At 37.6% G+C, this 22,567-nt stretch overlaps 1 protein-coding gene across 1 annotated transcript; it reads right to left on the reverse strand.

The window, feature by feature from the left end:
* Positions 1 to 11,688: 11,688 nt before the first annotated feature.
* Positions 11,689 to 13,482, reverse strand: LOC135779077 (galactose-specific lectin nattectin-like). Its single transcript, XM_065289731.2, has 6 exons — positions 13,450 to 13,482; positions 13,286 to 13,353; positions 13,010 to 13,098; positions 12,784 to 12,909; positions 12,473 to 12,590; positions 11,689 to 11,863 (listed from the first exon to the last, which is right to left on the reverse strand). The coding sequence occupies exons 2-6, from the start codon at positions 13,344 to 13,346 to the stop codon at positions 11,790 to 11,792; spliced, it is 468 nt and encodes a 155-aa protein (XP_065145803.1). The 5' UTR covers positions 13,347 to 13,353; positions 13,450 to 13,482; the 3' UTR covers positions 11,689 to 11,789.
* Positions 13,483 to 22,567: the final 9,085 nt, after the last annotated feature.

The following is a 22,567-nucleotide window of genomic DNA, read 5'->3' on the forward strand; positions in this document are numbered from 1 at the left end:
GAGACAGAAATGTCTGAATGCGCACCCTGTTTATTTTAAGTATTTGACAAAAACACAAAGATCTCTTGTTATTGTGAATGTACACATATTAAAGAAGACCCTTTACAGTTTCAAATGATGTCAAACACGTAAGTGTATGATTATTAATGATTGAGTATTTTAAATTGATTCTGCTATGATAAGGAGAAAACACGTCAAAACGCATCCCCACGTTTTTGGACCACTGGGGGTTAAAGAAATGTTATGTTTTACAAATGACTGAGTGACTTTACACAAGTGGAATGGAAGTGGTAGACCTATAAAAAGGGTGTTGAAGGAAAAGGAAGCGTGAAGTTTTGTTCCGGGTGTTCGCTGGGAGTGAGATGGAAGCAACTAGTGGTGGGAAGAGCGAGGCTTCGTGAAACACTGGAACAGTTGAATCAATTGTGCCATATGTTTCAAGGCTTCGAAACATCAATCCGAAACCGCCTCCACAGTGACACCTAGCGGTCACTTGCATGTCTTTACATGAATCAGCCTTGGCTAGATTTTAGATGAGCGCTGACATATTTAATCTCATATGGTGTTTGATTGACATGCAAGTGATGGGAGAGTGGATTGTGTTCTCGACTCTCATGCAGAGATCTTAGGATCGAACCCGGCAAATGCATGCGCTAATCCGCAAATGCATCATAATAAAATATTTTTTTTGTTGTTGTTTTAACATCTGTTTGACAACTACATAAGCTTTTAGGCTCACAATTGTCGATAACTATAGGCTATTCGAGTCTATTTAATTTTAAAAAATGGAATAGATTATAGATGGAAATCAGTCATATGACCTTTTACGTCATGCCGCCATCTTGAGGACCTACCGAGTACCACCAAACCACTGACAAGCATTGGCTAGCTTGCTACGATTTACGGATTTCTTATCTTTTCCTGTCTATGATCCTTACGGATACAGTAAAGGGCTACGAAAGACAACATGTCGCATCTCGACTGTCATGAAAAGAAAAGCTACTTTAAAAAAATATATCTTGGTTAGGGTGTGATGCCTTCTCGATCCCTGAAGCGTTCTTCCAGCCGCTGTCCGCGGCTACCGAACTACCAATATTTTACAACATAAGAAGGCGTGACACAACATGAAACTTTGCTCGAAGTATCACTTGGATCTCTACACATGAACGCGAGCATTGAGAACATTGTTTGGTTACACAGAGTTTACTAAAAAAAAAGGTTTTGTACAACTGACTTTGGCTGTTATGGTGTCTGTTCGTCATCTCTGCCAGACGTAAATAATCGATTTCTGAATGCGAATGAATGAATCTCATATGAGGCTTCTTTTTCAACTAGAAGGTCAATATTGTTTTTCACTTGCGACAAAACAACAAATTATCCGTGCATTTTTATGGAACTATGCTTTAGCAGCTATCAATCGTTACTCTCCTCCCTCCTTACGTCGCTAATGGAGATCGATACATCTTCACTGGGAAGAAGGCAGCGAGCGGACGCCAAATCATCCAAAGTCAGTTCAAAACTTTCTTTTTAGTTAACTCTGTGTTCACAAACAATGTTCTCAATGCTCGAGTTCACTTGTAGAGACACAGGCGATAATTCGAGCAAAATATCATGTTGTGTTGTAAAAATTGCGATTTTGATGCTCACAGCATATTGAAGGCATAGCTTCTAGTTCTTTTGCGACCACTTCAGGTCCTCAAAATGGCGGAAGACAAGTGAGTGACGTCAGCTGATATTCATGTATACCAAATAAATAATAGAAATTCATAAAATATATCAAGCCATAATATGCCACATTGTTTACATATAAAGATCTTTATTCAGAAATATAAATTGTTCTGTGTTGATGGACTCAGCCAGTTTCTTTTTTACATATAATTTCTCCAGCCTTTAAAAAGATTTTCACACAAGGGACACTTGTGGCTGACATGCAATTTTTTATAAGTAGCCTAACTGTTACATACAAATGAGGAAAAATTACTTCTTTTCAGTAATTTAGAGTATTTGATCTTGGCAAAAACACATCTATGATGTATTGTCAGATTTGTTTCCTCCCTGTCAGTTTCAGATTCGACAGGTACGCCACCTTTCGAAACACTTGTGAACTGCACCGCTTCGTTTAGCCATTGTCACGTGACTTTGGTGTTTCGAATCACTTCATCACGTGACATGGGTGTTTCGAATCACATTTCGGAGCAGTGTTTCGAAACATCTACGCTTCGGGATCTCGACACAGTGTCGAAACGTCAGTTTCGCGGCAGCCATCCCTAGAAGCAACTGGTGTGGTGGAGAAAACGGCTGTTTGGACTTACAGGCTGTGGTGGAAGGAGGAAGGAGATTTATAACACAGAGGAGATAAGTGCTAAGCCCTTTGTTTATATTGTGCTTTCATGATTGTGTGGTGTGTTTTGAAGGAGCATTGGATGTTTGGAGGACACAAAGAACGGAATCTAATTGGAGAGGCAATAGAAGGAGAGCGAAGCTAATCCGGTGGGTTAATGCTTTTGAACATTTGACATGTGTTATGAGAAGCAAAGTGTGGAAAGTAAAAGGAACAGTCTGACACTTTTGGAAATTTCCCTGTTTGTATATTACCACTAGTATTAGTGCTGACTTCTTACCAAAAGCCCATATCCTCCTGTACAAACGAAGGTATTTCCTTGTGCTATTGTGAACGAAGGTGAGGACGACTACTGTTTGGTATGTTGATGCCTCTTTTTTGTTGCCAATCTGATTAACAGTGTTTGCTCATCACCCAGTCTGTTTGTACCCGTGTTTTCTTGGTTCCCTGGCTCGTGGCCCCAGTACCCTGGTGTCTGTCCCACGCCTAAACCTGCACCATTAGCCAGGACTCGGAGCCCTCGCTGGAAACGTACCACTGGCCTTATATTACCGGGAGTGTGTGGAGTGCGGCGGGTGATTTATTTTGACTGTGTGCACAAGGAAAATTGCAGTGCTTTTGCCAGTGTTTGTCAGTGATCGTGTTCTAGGCCGAAGGAAGAGCCCTGCCTGAGAAGAGCCAAGTGCTGGTATTGGACAGCTTTTCAACACATGTTCATGACTGGGGGACTGTTCAGCCTTCCTCACTGTCTGGTGGTGGCGCTGTGGAAGTAAGAGCTGACTTTGATTAATGTGCCTGGTGGCTATTGTTGACATTACAAAAACTGCATAGACTTTTATGTTTCAGTTTTACAGGTATTTGCATGCAAAACAAGCAATCATTTTTTTGCAATATGATAGAACAGAAAAAGTTTTACAGTATTGATCTTGATCATTTTTGAGGAGCTTTCCTCTTCCCCCAAAGGGTGGAAGACGTTGCATTTTTTTAGAGGGACAAAAAATTCTACATATGCATTACTGTATGACCTTATTGACATGTCAAGTGAGAATAGAAACAATACATGTAAAATGCAATACTTACCTGTTGGTTTGTCAAAACATGCGTATAATGGAGGCAACCGTTGACCACCTCCAATTGGGCTGCACTCTTTCACCAGTCTCTCTTAGTGAAATCAGTGAATTTCATCACTGACTACTGTTCTTGCACCCCTTGGAATTCCACCACTATGCATTCTTACACCTCTACATTGCCCTCTCCTTTGGGCCTGCTCTTCTCCCTGACCCTCCTCCTCTCACTGTCCTGCACCTCTCACTGCCTCTCTCACTGCTCCTGTACCTCTTACTGAATATCTAACTGTCCTGCACCTCTCACTGCATATCTAACTGTCCTGCACCTCTCACTGTACCTCGCACTGTCCTGCACCTCTCACTGCATCTCTCACTGTCTTGCACCTCTCACTGTACCTCGCACTGTCCTGCACCTCTCACTGCATCTCTCACTGCTCATGTACCTCTTACTGGATATCTCACTGCTCCTGCACCTCTCACTGCATATCTAACTGTCCTGCACCTCTCACTGTACCTCGCACTGTCCTGCACCTCTCACTGCATCTCTCACTGTCTTGCACCTCTCACTGCATCTCTCACTGCTCCTGCACTCCTTAAAGTCCTCCCTTTACTGATAAGTGTCAATGTAATAGTAATAACCCCTGCCACTGAGTCTATGCCAGACTGGAATCAGCTGTGGTTGGCCCAATTTACCCATCATAAATCAGTTGTGTGTCAATTATACAATTTTCTGTTTATTATTAGCTGAGATATATTGTTTCGGAACTGATCTCATTGCAGAAGCAGAGGTTTTATACTGTATCTATGGTTTGGAATATTGTTTTTGCTATTGTGGGATGTTGTGTGTTAACATTCGTAAATACTACAAAAACAATCCATAATTTTGTTGGGAGGTATAGCTTGTCTGTTAAGAAAATGTAAGCATTGTGGAAATGTGTTCACTGACTGCATATTGTGTGGAAACGACATGAAATGTGTGAATGGTATGGCCACAAAAGACAGATGCTGTGCCTATTGTGTTTAGAGTTTTGAAAATGTGACAATTGTTTGGACAAATGCTTGTTAGCGACTGAAAAAACTGTAAATATAGTACAAATGAATGTATTAAAAAATGAAAAGAACAGTAGTATAGTATACACTAGTATACTGTAAACCAGGTTTTTTTTTACAGTAGCACACTGTATTACACATTTACATAGCATTTAGATACTGGAAAATGGAAATATAGTTTAGTACTGTCTTATTTACAGTAGCCTACTGGCAACAGTGTTTAAAATGTCAACACAATCCTTGAAAATAGTGTAGTGTGTTCTTGGTTTTGGAAAGCACATTTTTGAGACCAATCTGCCCTACTGATGGCTGATTCATGTAGTGTATAAAACATAACAAGTCTCTGTATACCATTATCCACATTATAAACTTTTTAAACAAAGTGTTGACTTGTGTTTCTGTGTAGAGCATTGTGCTAACAGTGCACAAGGTCGTGGGTGTGATCACAGGGAACAAACATACTAATATAATGTATACATTGTAATGCACTGTAAGTTGTTTTTGAATAAAAGTGTCAAATTTGTAAATAAATGCAAATGTACTTCAAACTTTACACAAACATCCATTTGATTGACATTAAATGAATGTGATTTGTGAAAGGTTTATAGAGACAGGCGTAAAAATTATATTATTTAATATAGTGAACCTGAAATGACACAACAAGAGCTGCATTTGTTCCTTGTTGTTTTTAACCTCTTCAACCCTGAGGACCCTGTCCCGGGTCCAGAATTTCGTATTTTGACTTAATATAAAATATTCTTTTAATCTTTGATGCTCCGTCATGGACCCCAGTAACACATATGAGATACCGTTTGAAAGCTTAGAGTCTCTACTTTCTGCAGATATGCATCACTTTGACATATCTTTTACTGTAAGAAAGTTATTTACACTTAATTTACACTATCACCCCCCCAATATTTTATTATATCATTTAATATTTACATATTTCATATTTTTCAAAAATGACAAACATGGGCAAGTCTTATATCAAATGAAAGCTCTCACTCTTAGGAATAAGGCTACAGCGTTATTTTTGTTCTAATATCAACACATATCCAACAATCATCGAATGAATAATGAGGTAAAAAATGGTATTTTGTAAACATATGTGAAACTTGAGTGTGGACTGCCTCAGATAGCACATATAGCCACAAATGATACACCATCTTTTATTTTAGGCCCTACTCTAAACAATGAGTCCATTCACAGCATTTTCTTTGGTTGTGTGCATATATAATCCCTTGCTATTTATTATATGTGCAAAACAAAAAATTAATATTTATATGAAAAATGTATTTTCACACCCTTTAGTAAAATGAGAATAGCTTTTGAATGCGACATGCTAAAGAGTTCATTCTTTTTTTGATTGTTTACTGTCTGCTGCTGGTAACAACCAGACCTGTCTGCAGTCTGCTAGAGCACCCAGAACCAGAGTTATACACTATCAAAGACAGTATTTACAACATAAAAAAGAAAATTTGGTGTTTCATCATATGAAAAAACAACATAAATAACAATATTTGTCACAAACAGCAGCTTTTTATGTAACTTCAAAGGGTTTTCTTTAAAATGATATAAAGAAATTGCATTTTATTCCACTGTATGTGGTTATGGGGGACACTTCAAATGTTCTTAGGCAGAAATTGTATACAAAAAGGGTATTATTCCTCCCTTCAGTTGGAGTAAAATAACTTTTGCATAGATTATGATAGAGAAAAAAATCCTTTTTCCTCTGTAAGCTGACAATTGCTGGAATCAAACAAAACTGTCTGCAGGGACCGGAGATACCCAGGGCCAGAGTTATATACTTTCAAATAAAAACTTTAGAAAAAAACATCAAAAAGCGCCTATTTATTTTTGTGTTTATTAGAGGACTGATATCACATACAACCATGTTGAGCACTTTTAACAGTGTTTTATGTAATTTCAAAGGGTTACCTGTAAAATGATACCAAACTTTTTTATGTAAACCTCTGCATGTGGGTATGGGATGCTTTTGAAATTGGGTAGGCCAAATCCAGGCAAAAATCCCCAAAATAGCTTCAGGGTGTAAGAAGTTAATTTATTTGCGCCCTCCAGTGTCTGTTACTTGTTGGTGTATTTCACAGAGCACCATACCTGACCATGATAATTAGGTCAACGAGTATTTTTCCTCATTTAGCCATTTATTTTAATTATTAATAGACTAGACATGAATATCATAGTTTTAAACATTCAGAAATTATTCGTCCATTATAGGCACTCGGAAAAGTTACAGAAATTCTCAACAGCGCAATGAAGCATTACAGAGATGAGAGCTACAAAATCTCATTGACCATGCACAAACACAGGTCAGACATCTAAATGCATGTGATTTTTTTGTATGTATGCATGCATGTATGTATGCATACATATGTTTCAACTTGAATCCCATTCCCTGCATTTACATAGTGATGGTGATGCAAAATACAAGGAAATAATTAAGTTTATTATAATGATAATTTCTGCTAAGTAGTTTCACATACACTAGTAGCTTTTTAATACTGCATACAAAATTACTGTATTTTCTGGATGCATTTAAAAAAAGAGACTGATATATCATTATACTGTATGATCATTATTCCTTTAGATTTCTTGTTTGCAATGGTTTTTTTTTGTTGTTTTTTTTGATTGCTTAAACTATACACTTCTGTTTAAAAACCACACTTTGCTACCATATGAAACACACACGTTTCACATTACTATACTCTACCTGATGGATATCGTTGAAACTGGTGTGGTTATTGACAATGTTAGCTTGGAGCTGAGTGTAATAGCATTGTTGGCCAAAACCATGTTTACTATCTCCCTCTCTTGCTGTTCTGTGAACATAGGAGGCCTTCCCCCTTGTCGTTCCTGACCCTCAATCCTATAGAGAAAAAAAAACCTGTATACGATAGTACAGTAATTTCAAAGGAAAAGGTAACAGAAGTGCTGATTTGCAGTCCAGCCTCCCTCAGCGTCAGGCCATGGTTGACAACGTGGTCAACCAGTGTTGCGCGGATCTCATTTGTCAGATTTGATCCACTTTGAGCACCTTCTTGTCTTCCTCTTTCTCTACATCCAGCATGGCCTCCATCTCTTCCTCTGTTGATTTCTCCTCCTCCTCATTCTCCTCCTCGTCTTACTCTTTCTCTGACTCTTTCCATTGTGCTTAAAGACCAATGAACTCACCTGCTGCTTTTTAAAGTGCTTATACAACTGATTGGTGTGTCTACAATTAAGAAAACAAGTGTTTGCACACCTGATGACTGTGTTCAACCATTTGGTTGGACGGTGCTTTAGTATTGAAAGGAAGTGACTACATGATAGATTTTTGTGTGTAATGTACTGTACCGTATGTCACTGTGTGTGTTTTGCAACAAGTGTGAGGTTGATAATGTGCTTATAGTTGTGCAAATATGGGCTGATGTTTTGCTTCTGGAGTTTAAGGTTTTGCTAAAAGTGTACTACTTTTAATTTTAGTGTGTAAGCAATCCAAAAAACTGTAAATGAACATTAAACATTTACAAGTCTTTACAGAGTAAAACTAAAATAACAGCCTCATGCAAAGCATTCTGGGAACCAGAAATCAGTAGGCTTGTTCGACTTCCTGCGGCGCCACTAGAACTGATCGGCCAATGATGTTAAAGTGCTGCGAGAGCGAGGCGAAATTACACTTTGTATGATTTCTTGAATCGTTCTAGCGGTACTTTGATGTCATCTGGCTGTTGGTTCTTGCAGCGCCGCATTAAGTCGAACAAGCCCATCATCAACCTTTTTCTGTTTTTGCTTCAGATTTTGTTTCCCAGAATGCTTTGCTTGATGCTGTTATTTTAGTTTTACTCTGTACAGGCGTTAGCAATTTTTGTTTAATTGCGCCCTCTAGTGTCTCTTACTTGTAAGTGTATTTCTCAATGCAACACACCTGATCCACGATAATTAGGTAAATAGGTATTTTTCTTATAAATCCTTTTATATTTGTTTATGTTAATAAACTATAAATGAAGAAATATCAGAGTTTTTAGACATTTAGAAATGATTCATCCATTACAGGCACATGGCAAAGTTACAGAAATGCTCAATAGCATTTATATTTATTTATTAGAGCTGGGCATAGATGAATCTAGAATCTAAATTAATCTCATACAAAATAAAAGTATTTTTTTGCATAACATATGAGTTTTTGCTGTGTGTAATTATTATGTATATTTAAATACACACGCATTCATGTATGTATTTAAGAAACATTTTCATCTGTATATATATTTATTTATATTATTCTAAATTATATATAAATAAAAAACAATATTTAAATAAAACATATCTTAAATGCAGGGCTCGAAATTGCGACTATTTTGGTCGCATATGCGACCGAAATTTAATCTGTGCCACCTTAAAATATATTTGGGAGCATTTGTGCGACTGCCCATTTTGTTGTGTGGTGCGACTTGATTTAGATTGTGATGCCGCGTGCTGCCGACCCAGGTTCAGTGTTCTCTCCAACGTTACATAACCAATCAAATTTCACCATTAAGTTCTTACGTTTAATGAAGACCGCAGATTGGCTAATATGAGCGTCAGTCATTCCTTGTTGCCGTGCTACGTTGGTACATGAAGCGCGAAAATGTGAAAGACGAACCGCGAGCATGACGAGAACAAGCCGACTACAGCCAATGTTACTACTCTAATTAATGACGACAATCAGGAAACAAATGCGACGCCACCACCGAAAAATAAGACTTGACGTTAAACCTTTCGGAGAGAGTGGTTTAAAGATTACGAATGTCTCCGCTATGAGAATGGCTCGATTTAACTTACTGTGTTTACTGTAAATCCTGTAAAACTGCGTTGGTGGCGGAATCAAAACATTTTAAGCGCCAGACCTTGCTTAAACATGGCGAAAGTGCCAAAAACACTAGTAGTGTCATGACAAATGTGTTCATTATTGATGGAGACACCGACCTGTCTGTCAGAGTGTTTGATAGTGTATATTGGCATGCGCTGGTGAATGGACATCCGACAAACATCCTTGTGGTCCATGTTGATGTGGAACACGACAATGATGGTATGTTTTTATAGTATTTTTTAAAACATTGCTTATTTAGTAGTAATAGCATCCTGGTAATGCAGTTATCAATACCAATATATATATATTAGCCTTCTATATTAAGGTCACTTTTGTAATGTCCCATTTAATCAGTGTTTTACGTGTTTGCTAGATTTTCTATTGTAATCTTAATCATTTTACCTGTAATTGTTAAATTATTATTGCTATACTATTTCAACAGCATTTGGGTATTAATTTTGGAATCTATGCAGCAAAAAATAAAATAAAAAGAAGACCAAATTTTAAATGCTGGCCATGATGGCGTTTTATTTTTAATAAAATAAATCTATTAACATATACATTGTAGTTTTGGTGCCTTTTAATTTTTGGATGGATGCTAGGGATGCTCATATCAGTTAATTTTCCCGACCGACAACCGTAGCTTCTAAACCGAACATTAACCGTTAACTGATAAGATTTTAATATGAAATTGTCATTGAGTAAAAATACAGTTGACGGTTGTCTGTGAACTAGTAAAAACAAAACATTTAATTTGAACGTGCAAACAGCAGCCACAGATCAACAACAGAACCAGGATTCATACATTATCAGATATTCACGCAACATTACCTTATTAAAAAGCACGCGATCGGTCCAGTAGATTAATATCCAAAGGACAGATTGTCTCCGTTTCATCTACCACAGTGGTCATTTCTAAAGCAGGACGCTTTTCAGAAAGTTTTGGTTTTGCGTCGTCTTTGGTTTTACGTCGTGCAAACAGCAGCCACAGATCAAAAACAGAACCAGGATTCATACATTATCAGATATTCACGCAACATACCTTGTTAAAAAGCACGCGATCGGTGCAGTGGATTAATATCCAAATGGCAGATTGTCTCCGTTTCATCTACCACAGTGGTCATTTCTAAAGCAGGACGCTTTTCAGAAAGTTTTGGTTTTGCGTCGTCTTTCTCCGTTTGTCCAAAAAGAGCTAGATGTTTATGATTAGGGTCAGAGGCCATCAGCGAACGTCTGTCCGGATGTGCGCAGACGGACCGCGTCATCTTGCGCGGACACGCACGCGTCTCCGTTCAGCTTCCAAACACGCATACAAATGATTTCTCATACAAATGATTACTTTATCAGACCGTCAGGGCAGCAATCATTTGTGTCATTTACAGGACATTCACAAATTAAAGATAGAAAAGTGGCGAAATGTCTGTCGGCTCATGAGGACACACACCATGTATTAACAAATATTTTTTATTTTAACTGATAATGTTAATCGGTCATAATTTCTTACCTTCGGTTAACGGTTAAACGGTCAATGTGAACATCCCTAATGGATGCGCCTAAATTTTTGCTGGTGCTCCTAACTCTTTAAAGTTGGGAGCACCAGTGCTACCAAATAAAAAAGTTAATTTTGAGCCCTGTTAAATGTATATATATGTATGTGTGTGTGTTTAAATATACATAATATTCACAAAGCCCTAATATTTATATGTCTCTTTTTGCACTAAACACATCTTTATCTCTTTTGAGGAGACTGAAGGGCTTCATTTCATTTAGGTTTAAGAGAGCCTGCAGGTTCCTGCTATTGCTCAAGGGGAGCTCACACTAAATACTTGACACTTTATTCTTGTTTTTAATAGTGTATTATTATACCATTGCAAACAAGAAATCAACAAGAAATTAGATCAATTCTGTTTGCTATTACATTATTATTTTATTATGTTTTTGTCTTTTGATGTAAAGTTTAACTGCTGTGGAGGAATCTGTCATGGATGGTCTCAATGTACTTCAGTTGTTCTGAAGTGAACCTCACGCTGCTCAGTTCCCTACTTCTGCTGTCTGTTCGCTAAAGAGGAGGTAAAGAAACTTTCTTAAATTGCTGACACTGCAAATTTGCAGATGAAAACATTAACTTAAGGTTTAGGAATGCACAGTGTGAAACATCAGATTATGAATACCCAGGGTTATCTCTTAACCCCCTGAAACAGATAACCCAGGATTCTGTTAACCTGGGGTTTAGAATACCCTGTGGTTAACTCTTTCAATTGTGAAAGCCCTTTTTGTTATTTTAGATGTATCTCTATTGTTTTGTTTTATGTATTTAATTTGCTGATTAATTTTTTGACTCCACAATGCACACAATTTGCTTTATAAATGCTTTTATTGATTGGAGACGTTTTCAGAAAGGTTCAGTAAGATACTGAGTTTAAAGGATAAGATCAGAAAAAAAATGTATAGGTACAATCATAGTACTTTGAAACAGACAGATTTTTCATGATCCCAGAGGTTTGGCACAAATGTAGCTCATTGTGTATGAACAGGGTATGTCATTCCAGCAATGGTTATCTGCGGGATAATAAAAAAAAAATCAGTACTGATCATTACTGGTGTAGTTTGAATAAAAAATAAATGTATAAATCAGCATCGATCAAGAAGCATCTGAGCAAAATTTCAAGTGTTGTTGCAAAGGGTCTAAATCAGGGGTGCCCAAACTCGTTCCTAGAGGCCCGGTGTCCTGCAGAGTTTAGTTTCAACTTGTCTCAGCACACCTAGAAGTTTCTAGTATGCTTAGTAAGACTTTAATAACTTGCTTCAGGTGTGTTTGATTAGTGTTGGAGCTAAACTCTGCAGGACACCGGCCCTACAGGACCGAGTTTGGCACCATTGGTGTAAATACAGTAAATGTAAATGTGACATTTTTTTGACATTCTTTTGAATAAATTTACAGACATTTCTAAAATTCTGCTTTCACATTTTCTTTACGGGGAACCGAGTATGAATTCAAACAATTGTACTATCAGACTGCAACATAACACTGAAAAGTTAAAGGGATCTGAATGTAGTGAATGCACTGCATGTAACATTTTCTGACAACTAAACTAGCCTATTTAATACAAAATGCTATAAAATGTTAAGATTGTAAATAAAAACAATAATGATAGGAAACATTCTTACTGCCTTGGTTTAATTCCAGGCAGTTCTCAGGACTATTATGTTTATTATTGTTAGGTTCTCCAGGGCACCAGTTGGTAAAGTGAAATTGAGATCCATCAGACCACAGCCATTGTCCTTCCTAATGAGTGATGTAAGTCAAAGAGTTTACTAATAATCTATTCACACTCATTAATGATATAATTCAGTCATTTATATCGTAACAAAAAGCATGTATACAGTTATTGTATCTATAGAAACAAGAATCAGTTTTATATTAACATTAATTACAGACTAGCCAGACAATATCACCATTTCAGAGCAAAATGACTTACAATTTCACCATCTTGACCACCAATCCAAGCAAGTGTGTCAGGATACCTAAGCAATGTCAGGAGAAAGTTGTTTTCCGCTGTATTGCGCACAGATGCAAGATTTGCACCAACGGATTGACAGTTTTTCTAAAGAGGGAGATATTATTTTAATGCAAATAGAAAATCTAATCAGTTTAGCTTGAATCTTTAGAGGATATTGAGTATCATTATTCAACTATAACAGTACCTCAGCTTTGACCCAGTTAACAAAATGAGGGAAGAATTTGTAGCATTTCACACCAAAAGGTGTCCATCCATAATGGCATTTCTTTTCAGCTACAGTAAATAAAATAGTATTGTTAAGTCACATTATTAGTTTCGTGTTTATAAGTGCTTTAAATGTTGCTTCTGTTGGTATCCTTTTATGATGTTTAACAAGTTTTATGGAAAACACAATTCTATGGGAATTTAATCTGGAATATTGGTTGTAGGGTTTGGTAAATCTTGTAAACGTCTTGGTTACCTGGTGCACTCTCAACAGAAAAGACCAAGAAAAGAAGCACAAGAGCTCTCATGACGGCCATGATGAATCTGAAAATGAATTAACAGGAAAAGTGACACATCTGCACTCATATGTACATTGCTGATTATTAGTGAATATTATAAACAAATGTTACAAAAACTCACCTTCCTGTCAAATCTTCACTTTCAGAATTTAAGTGTAGATTGTGTGATGATCGATGAGGAGTCCTATCTTTTATACATTACTTCAGAGGGAGGGATTTAAACCTGTTGTTGGTACTCCTTAATAATATTAGGAAGCTTATTGAAGTTTAGTCTGGGCACAAGTTTATTACTCTTGATACAAATGATCTAATAAAAGTGCAAAAGAACTTGCAAACATTGCATTTTTACATGACAATTTTTTAGCAACTTTTGCAGTTAGTGTAACAAAGTTAATTACTTGGTTGCCTCAGAATGTGACGATAATCCAGGTAAGAAAATTATGTAAAGATAAGATTTATGGCCAAAAATACAATGATTATTAAATCAATGTGTTTATGTGAGGTTACCTTTAATGAAGTGGTCACTGTTACAGTTTTTTACAGACGCTAGGACACATTTCTCAATACTTAGGTCACTTTTGCAAAACAGTTCTCCTAACCAACTTTCAGCTTGGCAAAGCAGTTCATTTCACATTCAAAATGCACTACAACTATCAAAACACTTTATTCAGGTTTCAGAACTACTCATTCTTTCAGAACACTAGCAAAGGTTGACAGCCGACAAACACACTTTGTCATCCACAAAGCAATTACCTAAAAAAACAATAACAACATGTAGCATTATACAATGTTTTCTTGTGTAAAACAAGGACACATCTCTGTTTATAATTCACTGCAATATATGTTACTGGAATGAATCAGACATGATGCAGAATTCTTCAATATTTTATGTCATTTATTTAAATTTTTTGGCACTGAGTTATTCCAAAATACAAGATTTTGTATACACACCATCCACTGATACAGATACAATAGTAATGCTAATCCACTCGGTCTTCTCCATTTAGCCAATTGTTTTTAAAGCATTTGGTAACACTTTATTTTGATAGTCCACTTTAGACATTTTAATGATGTCAAACCTTGGAGGCTACTCTTACCCTAAAATCCTATTTCTTTTTTTTTTTCAGTTTTATACACAATTGTATTTTGTTAGTTAGACAAAAAAAACAGTACAGTAACCATTGTCAATGAAGGACTGGGCTAAGACTGAAAGGTGGACATGAGGGATATTTCAATGGTCCTCTGCCATAGTGACAAAACATCTAAACATTTTGACTTGCAATGCTTGCATGCCAAAGGGACAAACCATTTTGGGGACACTTACTGTTTAAATGAGAAGGAAATTTAGTTTTGACACATGAGTGAACTGTTTTGGGAGAGGTATGAGCTTTTGCAGGTGAATCATGGTTTTGTGCTGAACTGTAAGACTGTTTTGCCAAATTATCTTAGAGTTTTGAAAATGTAATTTCTGTTTTGAGAAATGAGCCAAAGCAATTGAGAAAAACTGTAGTAGACTGCCTGCTTACAGTTTTTTTCGATTGCTTAACGACAGTGGGCACAACTGAAGTCACATGTGCAAAACTCTAACTACAGTCTGCACGGCAGCAGTTCATGTGGACCAAACTCTAGTTCGCTTTTTCATTGCTTGAACACAGTTTTCAAAACTCTACACACTTATCCCATGACTTTAATGTGAGATATTGTCACGTCTACTACATGTGTTTTCAATTAATATTTCAAATGAACAACTTCACGTTTTTAATATGCATTATCATATTTCTCTTACTGTAATTTAAAATGTAACAACCCACTGGACTCTAATACTGAAATTTTTGAAATATTAAGATTATAACTTTTTTAAGATAGGCCTATATGAGAATATTTATATTGCAACAGTTAGGCTACATATTTGTCAGCATGGCACATTCAAGTACACAATGACATTAGACTAAAATTAAATGGGTTTAAATAAAATGTAATCCAGATTTCGTCAACTAAAATCTCATTGCATTTAGTTGACTAAAACTAGACTAAAACTAAATCTAAATCAATTCAGATGACTAAAATATGACTAAAACTAAATTAAATTTTAGTCAAAAGCAGAGGCGGACTAGCCTGGCTCCGCCCTCCTACGTGCTTCCGCTTAATTTTCATTTCGCTTCAGCAGTACGTCTGGGATGGCTCTATAGACCGTTTCAGCGGTAACAACATAAACAAGCCGCTGTCGCGGTCCGCACGTAACTTCCGGTAAACTCCGCTAATAATAAATAACAACAAATTCTTTAAACATAGTTTATTTATATAACAAGCAAACAAAACAACACATAGATTACCTAGGAAACCAAAACATTTGTTATTTTCGACGAGGCATTTGTTCAAGAGATCAGTTTAGCAACCAGTCAGACCATTAAAAAAACGAAACCGGAAGTAAGGTTCGGATCCAGACGTGTATCACGTGCGTCCGATGAAACCATCTATAGAGTTTCGTTTTCTCCTGCAAAAATCTGCAGGACAAATCAGCGAACAGATGGGGGTGGCTAAGAACGATGACGTTGAGGTTGTGCGTCAGTTTGAGTTGTAGTTCAGTAATGGCAGCGGAGAAAGACGTGAGAAAAGCTATTCGGTCCGTTGTTGCAAAACTGCCGAATATACAGAAGTTAAAGCCGGAGCAAGAGCCAGGTTTGCTAAGTTTTGTTTGTCTGATTATTCTGACTTGTTGTTTCCGTCCGGTTTCGGTGCATGATATACGTCACGACCACACGTTAGCGATTGGCTTTGGCAGATCCTGAGTGACTCTGGGCAGATCCAATAGTTTTAAACTTCAACAATGGACCCTCCTTAACGGAAGTAACGCTTTGCAATGGAGCGTTGCCAGACTCTCTGTACAAATGAAATGAATGTACGAGAGTCTGGTTGGACCAGGCTAGAGGCGGACAGAGTACACAGCTTCAGTACTTGAGTAAAAGTACAGATACCCATTGCTACATTTTACTCAAGTAAAAGTACTACAGCCAGATGTCTACTTAAGTAAAAGTACTTGTTTTTAAAAGTACTTGAGTATCAAGAGTACATTTTCTAAATGTTGCATTACTACTGCCACAGTGCACGTTGAACCATGTGAGATGATTGACAGCTGTACAGCAAATGATAGAGCTCTGAGGTCAAATCTGAGGCAAATCAGGAAGAGGAGACACAAATCGCTCCGTTCACAGTTTGAGCTCTTCAGATCGCATAATTCAGTGGAAAATTAATAGAAATGTTATTCTGTATGACTAAATATTTTACTAACATGTGATAATTCATCATTATTCCCCAAATATGCTCACCATTGTACTAATAGCCCTGGCGGATTCTGTATATTTTATCTATTTGAACACAAATAAACCAGAGGAGAAGAGAATAAATGTTTTACGGATGATGATTTCTATTCAAAATAACGAGCGTTACAGATTCATTATTTTGAAACTCCTGACATAAATTAAGAAATTAATGTTACTGCAAACCAGTTTAATCATAAACAGTGGTCAAATGTCGAAGCTGGAGTCTTGTGATGCTGAGTTTGTCCAGATCAAGTAAGAGTGTGATGTTTTGACGAGTATTCATTTTGAACAACAATAATCCGGGCTCACCAGTGATTCCTGCCGCTGAAGTTTTTTTTTGTAAACACAGCAAACACTTGAAAAGAAAACTATCATTAACTTGTTCAGAACATTTAAATAGTCTGGCGAGGTGGGGCCACGGGTTGACACATTCCCAGAATGGACCTGCTGCGTCTCAATCCATTGTTTTGTCAGTGGTTTCGTCTCTTATCTAAATCTGACCATGGTGACTTTGGCGGAAAGCTGAAGGTGATAGCTGATAGGCTGTCCCAATCAGTTGCGCCTGCACAATCCAATCACGTTTAAGAGAGGGAAACAACACATTGAGGGTTTCTGAGATTTTTATTTTTTCCTTTTTTTAAGAAAAAGTAACAAGTACTTATGGTTATGGATAGAAATGTAGTGGAGTAAAGAGTAAAATATTTGCCTCTCAAATGTACTTGAGTAAAGTCATGAGTACTCCAAAAAAATGATACTCGAGTAAAGTACAGATCCCTCAAAATTGTACTTAAGTACTGTACTCAAGTAAATGTACTCCGTTACTGTCCGGCTCTGGTCAAAAGACTATGACTATGTTTAATCTATGTTTGTTCTGCCATGTCAAAATATTGAGGTGTTTGATTTCTTTTCTATATTAGGAAGTAAAACCTCATAAATAAACTTTCGGTAACACTTTATTTTAAGGTGTCTTTGTTACACATGTTACATGTAATTATTAAGTAATAACAGTTAATTATGCATAATTACATGCAACTAATCCTAAACCAAACCCTAATCCTAACCCCAACCCTACAGTAAGTACATGTTGTTGATGATTATTACTTAGTACCTAAATATATAATTACAATGTAACAGTGACGCCTTAAAATAAAGTGTAACCAAACTTTCTTGTTTTTTACTGACCTTCAGTATCTCTTTGTATTGAGGACTAGTGCTTCTTTGAGCCAATGTTCAGTATGATTAAAATACTTAAGTACTTTTAAATTGTGTTACTTTAAGACTTTTACTCAAGTTGTATTTAAATTGGTGACTAGTAACTTGTAGTGGAGTAATTTTTACAGTAAGGTATCTGTACTTTTACTCAATATGGCTTTCAGCTACTCTTTACACCTCTGTGCACAACCCTCACTGAGATAACACACACTGTCACTCAAAACACACTGAGAGGAAAAACACTAGCAGCAAAGACCAATAGAGAAAATACAAACTCTTCATCTTCACAGTTTGAACAATTTCAGTGAATTCATACAAAATAATATTTTCTTCAAAGAAAAGAGTGACACTCTTTCACTTGATTTATATACATTTTTAGAACATAACAATTCTTTGAGGTCAATTAAAATGAGCAGTTTGCTTCAATAGTCTGTAGTAATTTATGGAATTACTGTAATGAGAAAAAAAGGTAGAAACTAAAAGTACATACTTCAATTCAAACAAATAATTGGGGGGGCTAATCCTGCCTCTCTCTAGCATCAGGCCACTCCCTGCCACCCTTCTCCCTCCATGAACCTGTCTTCCTTGTTCCATGTCTTTCTGAGCTCTACATATATATTATTTATTTATTTATTTACACTTTTTTTTCAGTTTCTAACAAGCATTGTTCAATACTGAAAACACATTTTCAAAACTCTAAACACAATTAGCACAACATCCGTTTGTTGTAACTATACCACTACAGTTTTTTTCGATTGCTAAACAACAGTGGGCACAACTGGAGTCACGTGTGTAAAACTCTAACTACAGTCTGCACGGCATCAGTTCATGTGGACCAAACTCTAGATCGTTTCTCATTGCTTGAACCCAGTTTTCAAAACTCTACACACTTATTCCATGACTTTACAGTTTTTTAAAGACGCTAGGACACATTTTTCAATACTTTTGAGAACAATAGAAGTCTATGTGGGCTAAACTGAGGATCAATTCTCACTGCTTTGGCACAAAATGCATTCAATGATTACATCTTTCAAACGTTCCAAGAACGTTAAAAAATAAACATTTTCCAAACTTTCGTAAGACGTTACGGGAACGTTTTTATAACGTAAAATTGTTAGCTGGGTACATACATGTTGTGACAAACTTTGCATCGACCACCCTCGAAAAAAGAAGTCACCGGTCGCCACTGTGAACAACGAATGTTCGTTAAGTAGCTTGTAGAAAACGCTCTTAAGTCCTAAGTTCTATTGTTATCGGGAAACCCAGCCCTGATTGGTGTGTCTACAAATAAGCAAACAAGTGTTTGCACACCTGGGCTGCGTTCAGCCCTGACAAAACGCTGCACAACGTTTATTAAACAAAAACAGTGATGCATTGTGATGACGCAAGAGTTGCAAATACGTTGGCTGAGAGGCCATTACTTGTGTTCTTTTTTTAAATGTTTTCGGTGCCTAATGAAATCGTTATGAATATTTAATACTGTAAAATACCCTCAATGTTACAGTCACTGCCCTTGCCATCCAGAATGAAAGAGAACATTCCAACTTACAGTTAACCCATTGTGCATGCTCTCTCTCTTAAAGCTCCACTGTGTAGGATCTACTCCCATCTAGCGGTGAAATTCTATATGACAACCCACTGAATATTTCTTTTTAGCCCCCCCCCCCCCTTCGGAACACGTTTTAACTCGTACGGTGGCCGTGTCATGCCAAGGTTAACATGGCTTCCAGTAGCTACAAAGCAAAAGCAATGAAAAAATGAAAAAATTGCAATGTCCTTTGCCTGTGATCCGTCAAAGCACACAGATTTATGTTAAACATGGAAAAAAGTCAGATTGTCATGATATGTCCGCTTAAAATCACATACAAAAAGCAACCATAAACGTAGCTTAGACACTCCTTTTTCATTGACGCGAGGAAAAATATCCCAGGGGCTGTTAAACTTGGTATTAAGATGTGTTTTCGTCGATCAGATCACAAGTGGACGAGAGAGACACATTATGTTTACATTTGGTGTTTAAATCCGTCTCTTTTTGTCCATTTTCATCCGCTTCTCTCCAGATTACTAAGGGGATGGTCTGTGGACGAGTCCCTCTCCTATCATTCAATCATGAGCGGGAGTAATGACGGGTTTAAATGGACGCAAACTAATATTATGTCAGAGTCCAATGCTTATGTTTTAAGTAAACATGTTACATGTCCGTGTATATGTAAGAGCTTTCTCTGATATTGGTGAAATAAGATCGCTCAACTTTCACACGCTTGTAAAATGAAATGAAAGACGCGCAGATCAGTTTTATCAATGAAAGGCTAAAAATAGGGCTGTCACCGTGTGTTTGAAAAACACACCGAGGTCAGAAAAGATGAAAAACATTTATTTCAGTACCTCAGATTACATAAATGGGCAGAGAGACAGCGTGTGGCTTTGAACACATTAAACCACATGCGTGTTTACACTAACAAGTGTTATGCATAGCCATGCTATAGTTAGCCAAGGAACTATAAAACTTCAAGTTTACATAGACTGTATAGATTTAAACGAATATGCTGAATTACCTGTGGAGAAGATAGAAAGTAGGCAACTTCGGTGTCCTTTAAGCCCCATCTTGGAAAACTAACATTACTCCAATATTGACTTTGGTCTTGTTGTAAAACGTTGTCGTTTTAAATCCCCTTTTTGCTAGCTTGGTGACGTGTTTTAATGTCCTCGAAAATAGGTCTTTAACAGGCTTTCAAATCTGCTTCAAATCAAAGCATTAGATTGCGGGATCATCACCGTTTGCAGCTGTTGTTGAATCCGAAGGATTCAGTCTACACATGTGCGGGCTGCACACGTCATCAAACCTGGTTTATTTAAATTAACTGCTTTATAATTGTTAATATTCTGAAATAAGATCTTGATGACGTATACCGCCTACACATGCAACCTCGGGAGGCTTCAGCTAGCGGCCAGCATGAGTGTAGTCTGAAAGCGCGAAAGGCGGAGCTTGAATTTCAGGAATGTCCCTCGTCGGCGAATGTATTTCAAAGATGGAGGCACAACATGGATGCGCCAGTCGAGCGACTCGACCGTATGTATTTTAAATAGCAGATTCTACACTTACGAGAATACTTTGATTAGTGGGTGGAAGTATTTACATATGAATGAGCACATACTTTTGGAAGAAAACATGGGTTTTTGCTAAGAATTAACTCAAAAAAGTACACATTGTAGCTTTAAGTACCGCTTGGTTTATTTACATGTTGCTGCTGGACTACAGTTCTGACAAACCCACAAAACAAGAGAAAACGTATCTTAAACCCTGTTGCACAACGGTGCACACCGTTTCCAGGAAACATGTCGTTCAACCCGGAAACCGTAGCAAAACGTTGTGCACCGTTTTGATCTTGAACGCAGCCCTGATGACCGTGTTGAACCAATTGGTTGGACAGTGCTGTAATTTGACAGTCAGTGCTTTGGTTTTGCAAGGAAGTGACTTCATGATAGATTTTTGTGTGTAATGTATGTTGCAAATCACTGTGTGTAGAGTTTTGCAACAAGTGTGAGGTTGACAGTGCTTACAGTTGTGCAAATATGGGCTGATGTTTTGCTATTAGTGTAATACTTTTAATTTTAGTGTGTAAGCAATCCAAAAAACTGTAAGTCTTTGTCTTTACAGAGTAAAACTAAAACAGCATCATGCAAAGCATTCTGGGAACCAGAAATCATCATCAACCTTTTTCTGTTTTTGCTTCAGATTTTTTTTCTAGAATGCTTTGCATGATGCTGTTATTTTAGTTTTACTCTGTACAGGAGTTAGCAATTTTAGTTTAATTGCACCCTCGGTGTCTGTTACTTGTTAGTGTATTTCTCAATGCAACACACCTGATCCATGATAATTTGGTAAATTATTATTTTTCTCATAAAGCCGTTTATATTCGTTCCCTTTCAGTCGGTCACTACGACGTCACGTCGTGACCGACGAATTGGGAACCGCTCCGCGGGTGACCTATCTACTTCGAGAAACTATGAAAACGCCAATGAACTTGGCATGCAGGTATTTGCATAATGCCGGCGCCGCCCCGCCAGGTGCGTATATAAGCCGCAGGTGCACAATACCAAATAAGCTTTTATTGCTTCGAAGCCGGCAGACATCTGCTCTCGAGAAGCTGTTAACTGATCTTCGTAGATCCTGTTCTTAGAGGAAAAAAGATCTCAGCTTGCTGAAGTTGGTTGGGCAAAGACACCTCAGCGGAGGCTCGCAGTGTTTTTCTCCACCCTTTCTCTCTCTCTCTCTGTCTCTTTAATTTAGGACTTGAGTTCGAGTGAGTGCGTTGCCTCTCCCTGTGTGTTTCACCAGCTTGCACAAAGAGTGATTTCTCTAAAAGAGCAGCTCGTTTGAGCTTTGTGTCTTTTTTAAGACAGCCACTCATTCGTGTCACGGTCGGGGTTGTCTTTTTAAAGATGGATTTCCGTCCGTGCTCCGTTTCTGGATGCGGTGTGTTCCTCGCCCCCCGGGATGGCTACGAGCGTTGTCTTTCGTGACTGGGGCTCCAGCACGCAGAGGCAGCGTTGCGTGATAGTTTATGCTCCATCTGCGAGGGTATGACTATGGCGGATTTGCGGAGACGGGTGTTGTTCCTCCGGCAACGGCCCCCGCCTTCCAAGCCTGGTGCTGCTAAGAGCACAGTCACCAGGCTTGCGAAGGATGACCTCCGTATAACGGTG

The sequence above is a fragment of the Paramisgurnus dabryanus genome, chromosome 1 (genome assembly GCF_030506205.2).
Source record: "Paramisgurnus dabryanus chromosome 1, PD_genome_1.1, whole genome shotgun sequence".
Taxonomy (NCBI): Eukaryota; Metazoa; Chordata; class Actinopteri; order Cypriniformes; family Cobitidae; genus Paramisgurnus; species Paramisgurnus dabryanus.

Bases quoted from the DNA above. Each gene is read 5' to 3' on its own strand.
- LOC135779077 (XM_065289731.2), bottom strand. From the start codon at position 13,346: ATGGCCGTCATGAGAGCTCTTGTGCTTCTTTTCTTGGTCTTTTCTGTT. The intron at 13,099-13,285 runs GTAACCAAGACG...TATTTACTGTAG, and splicing joins TTCTGTTGAGAGTGCACCAG to CTGAAAAGAAATGCCATTAT. The intron at 12,591-12,783 runs GTAAGTCATTTT...ATCACTCATTAG, and splicing joins GTGGTCAAGATGGTGAAATT to GAAGGACAATGGCTGTGGTC.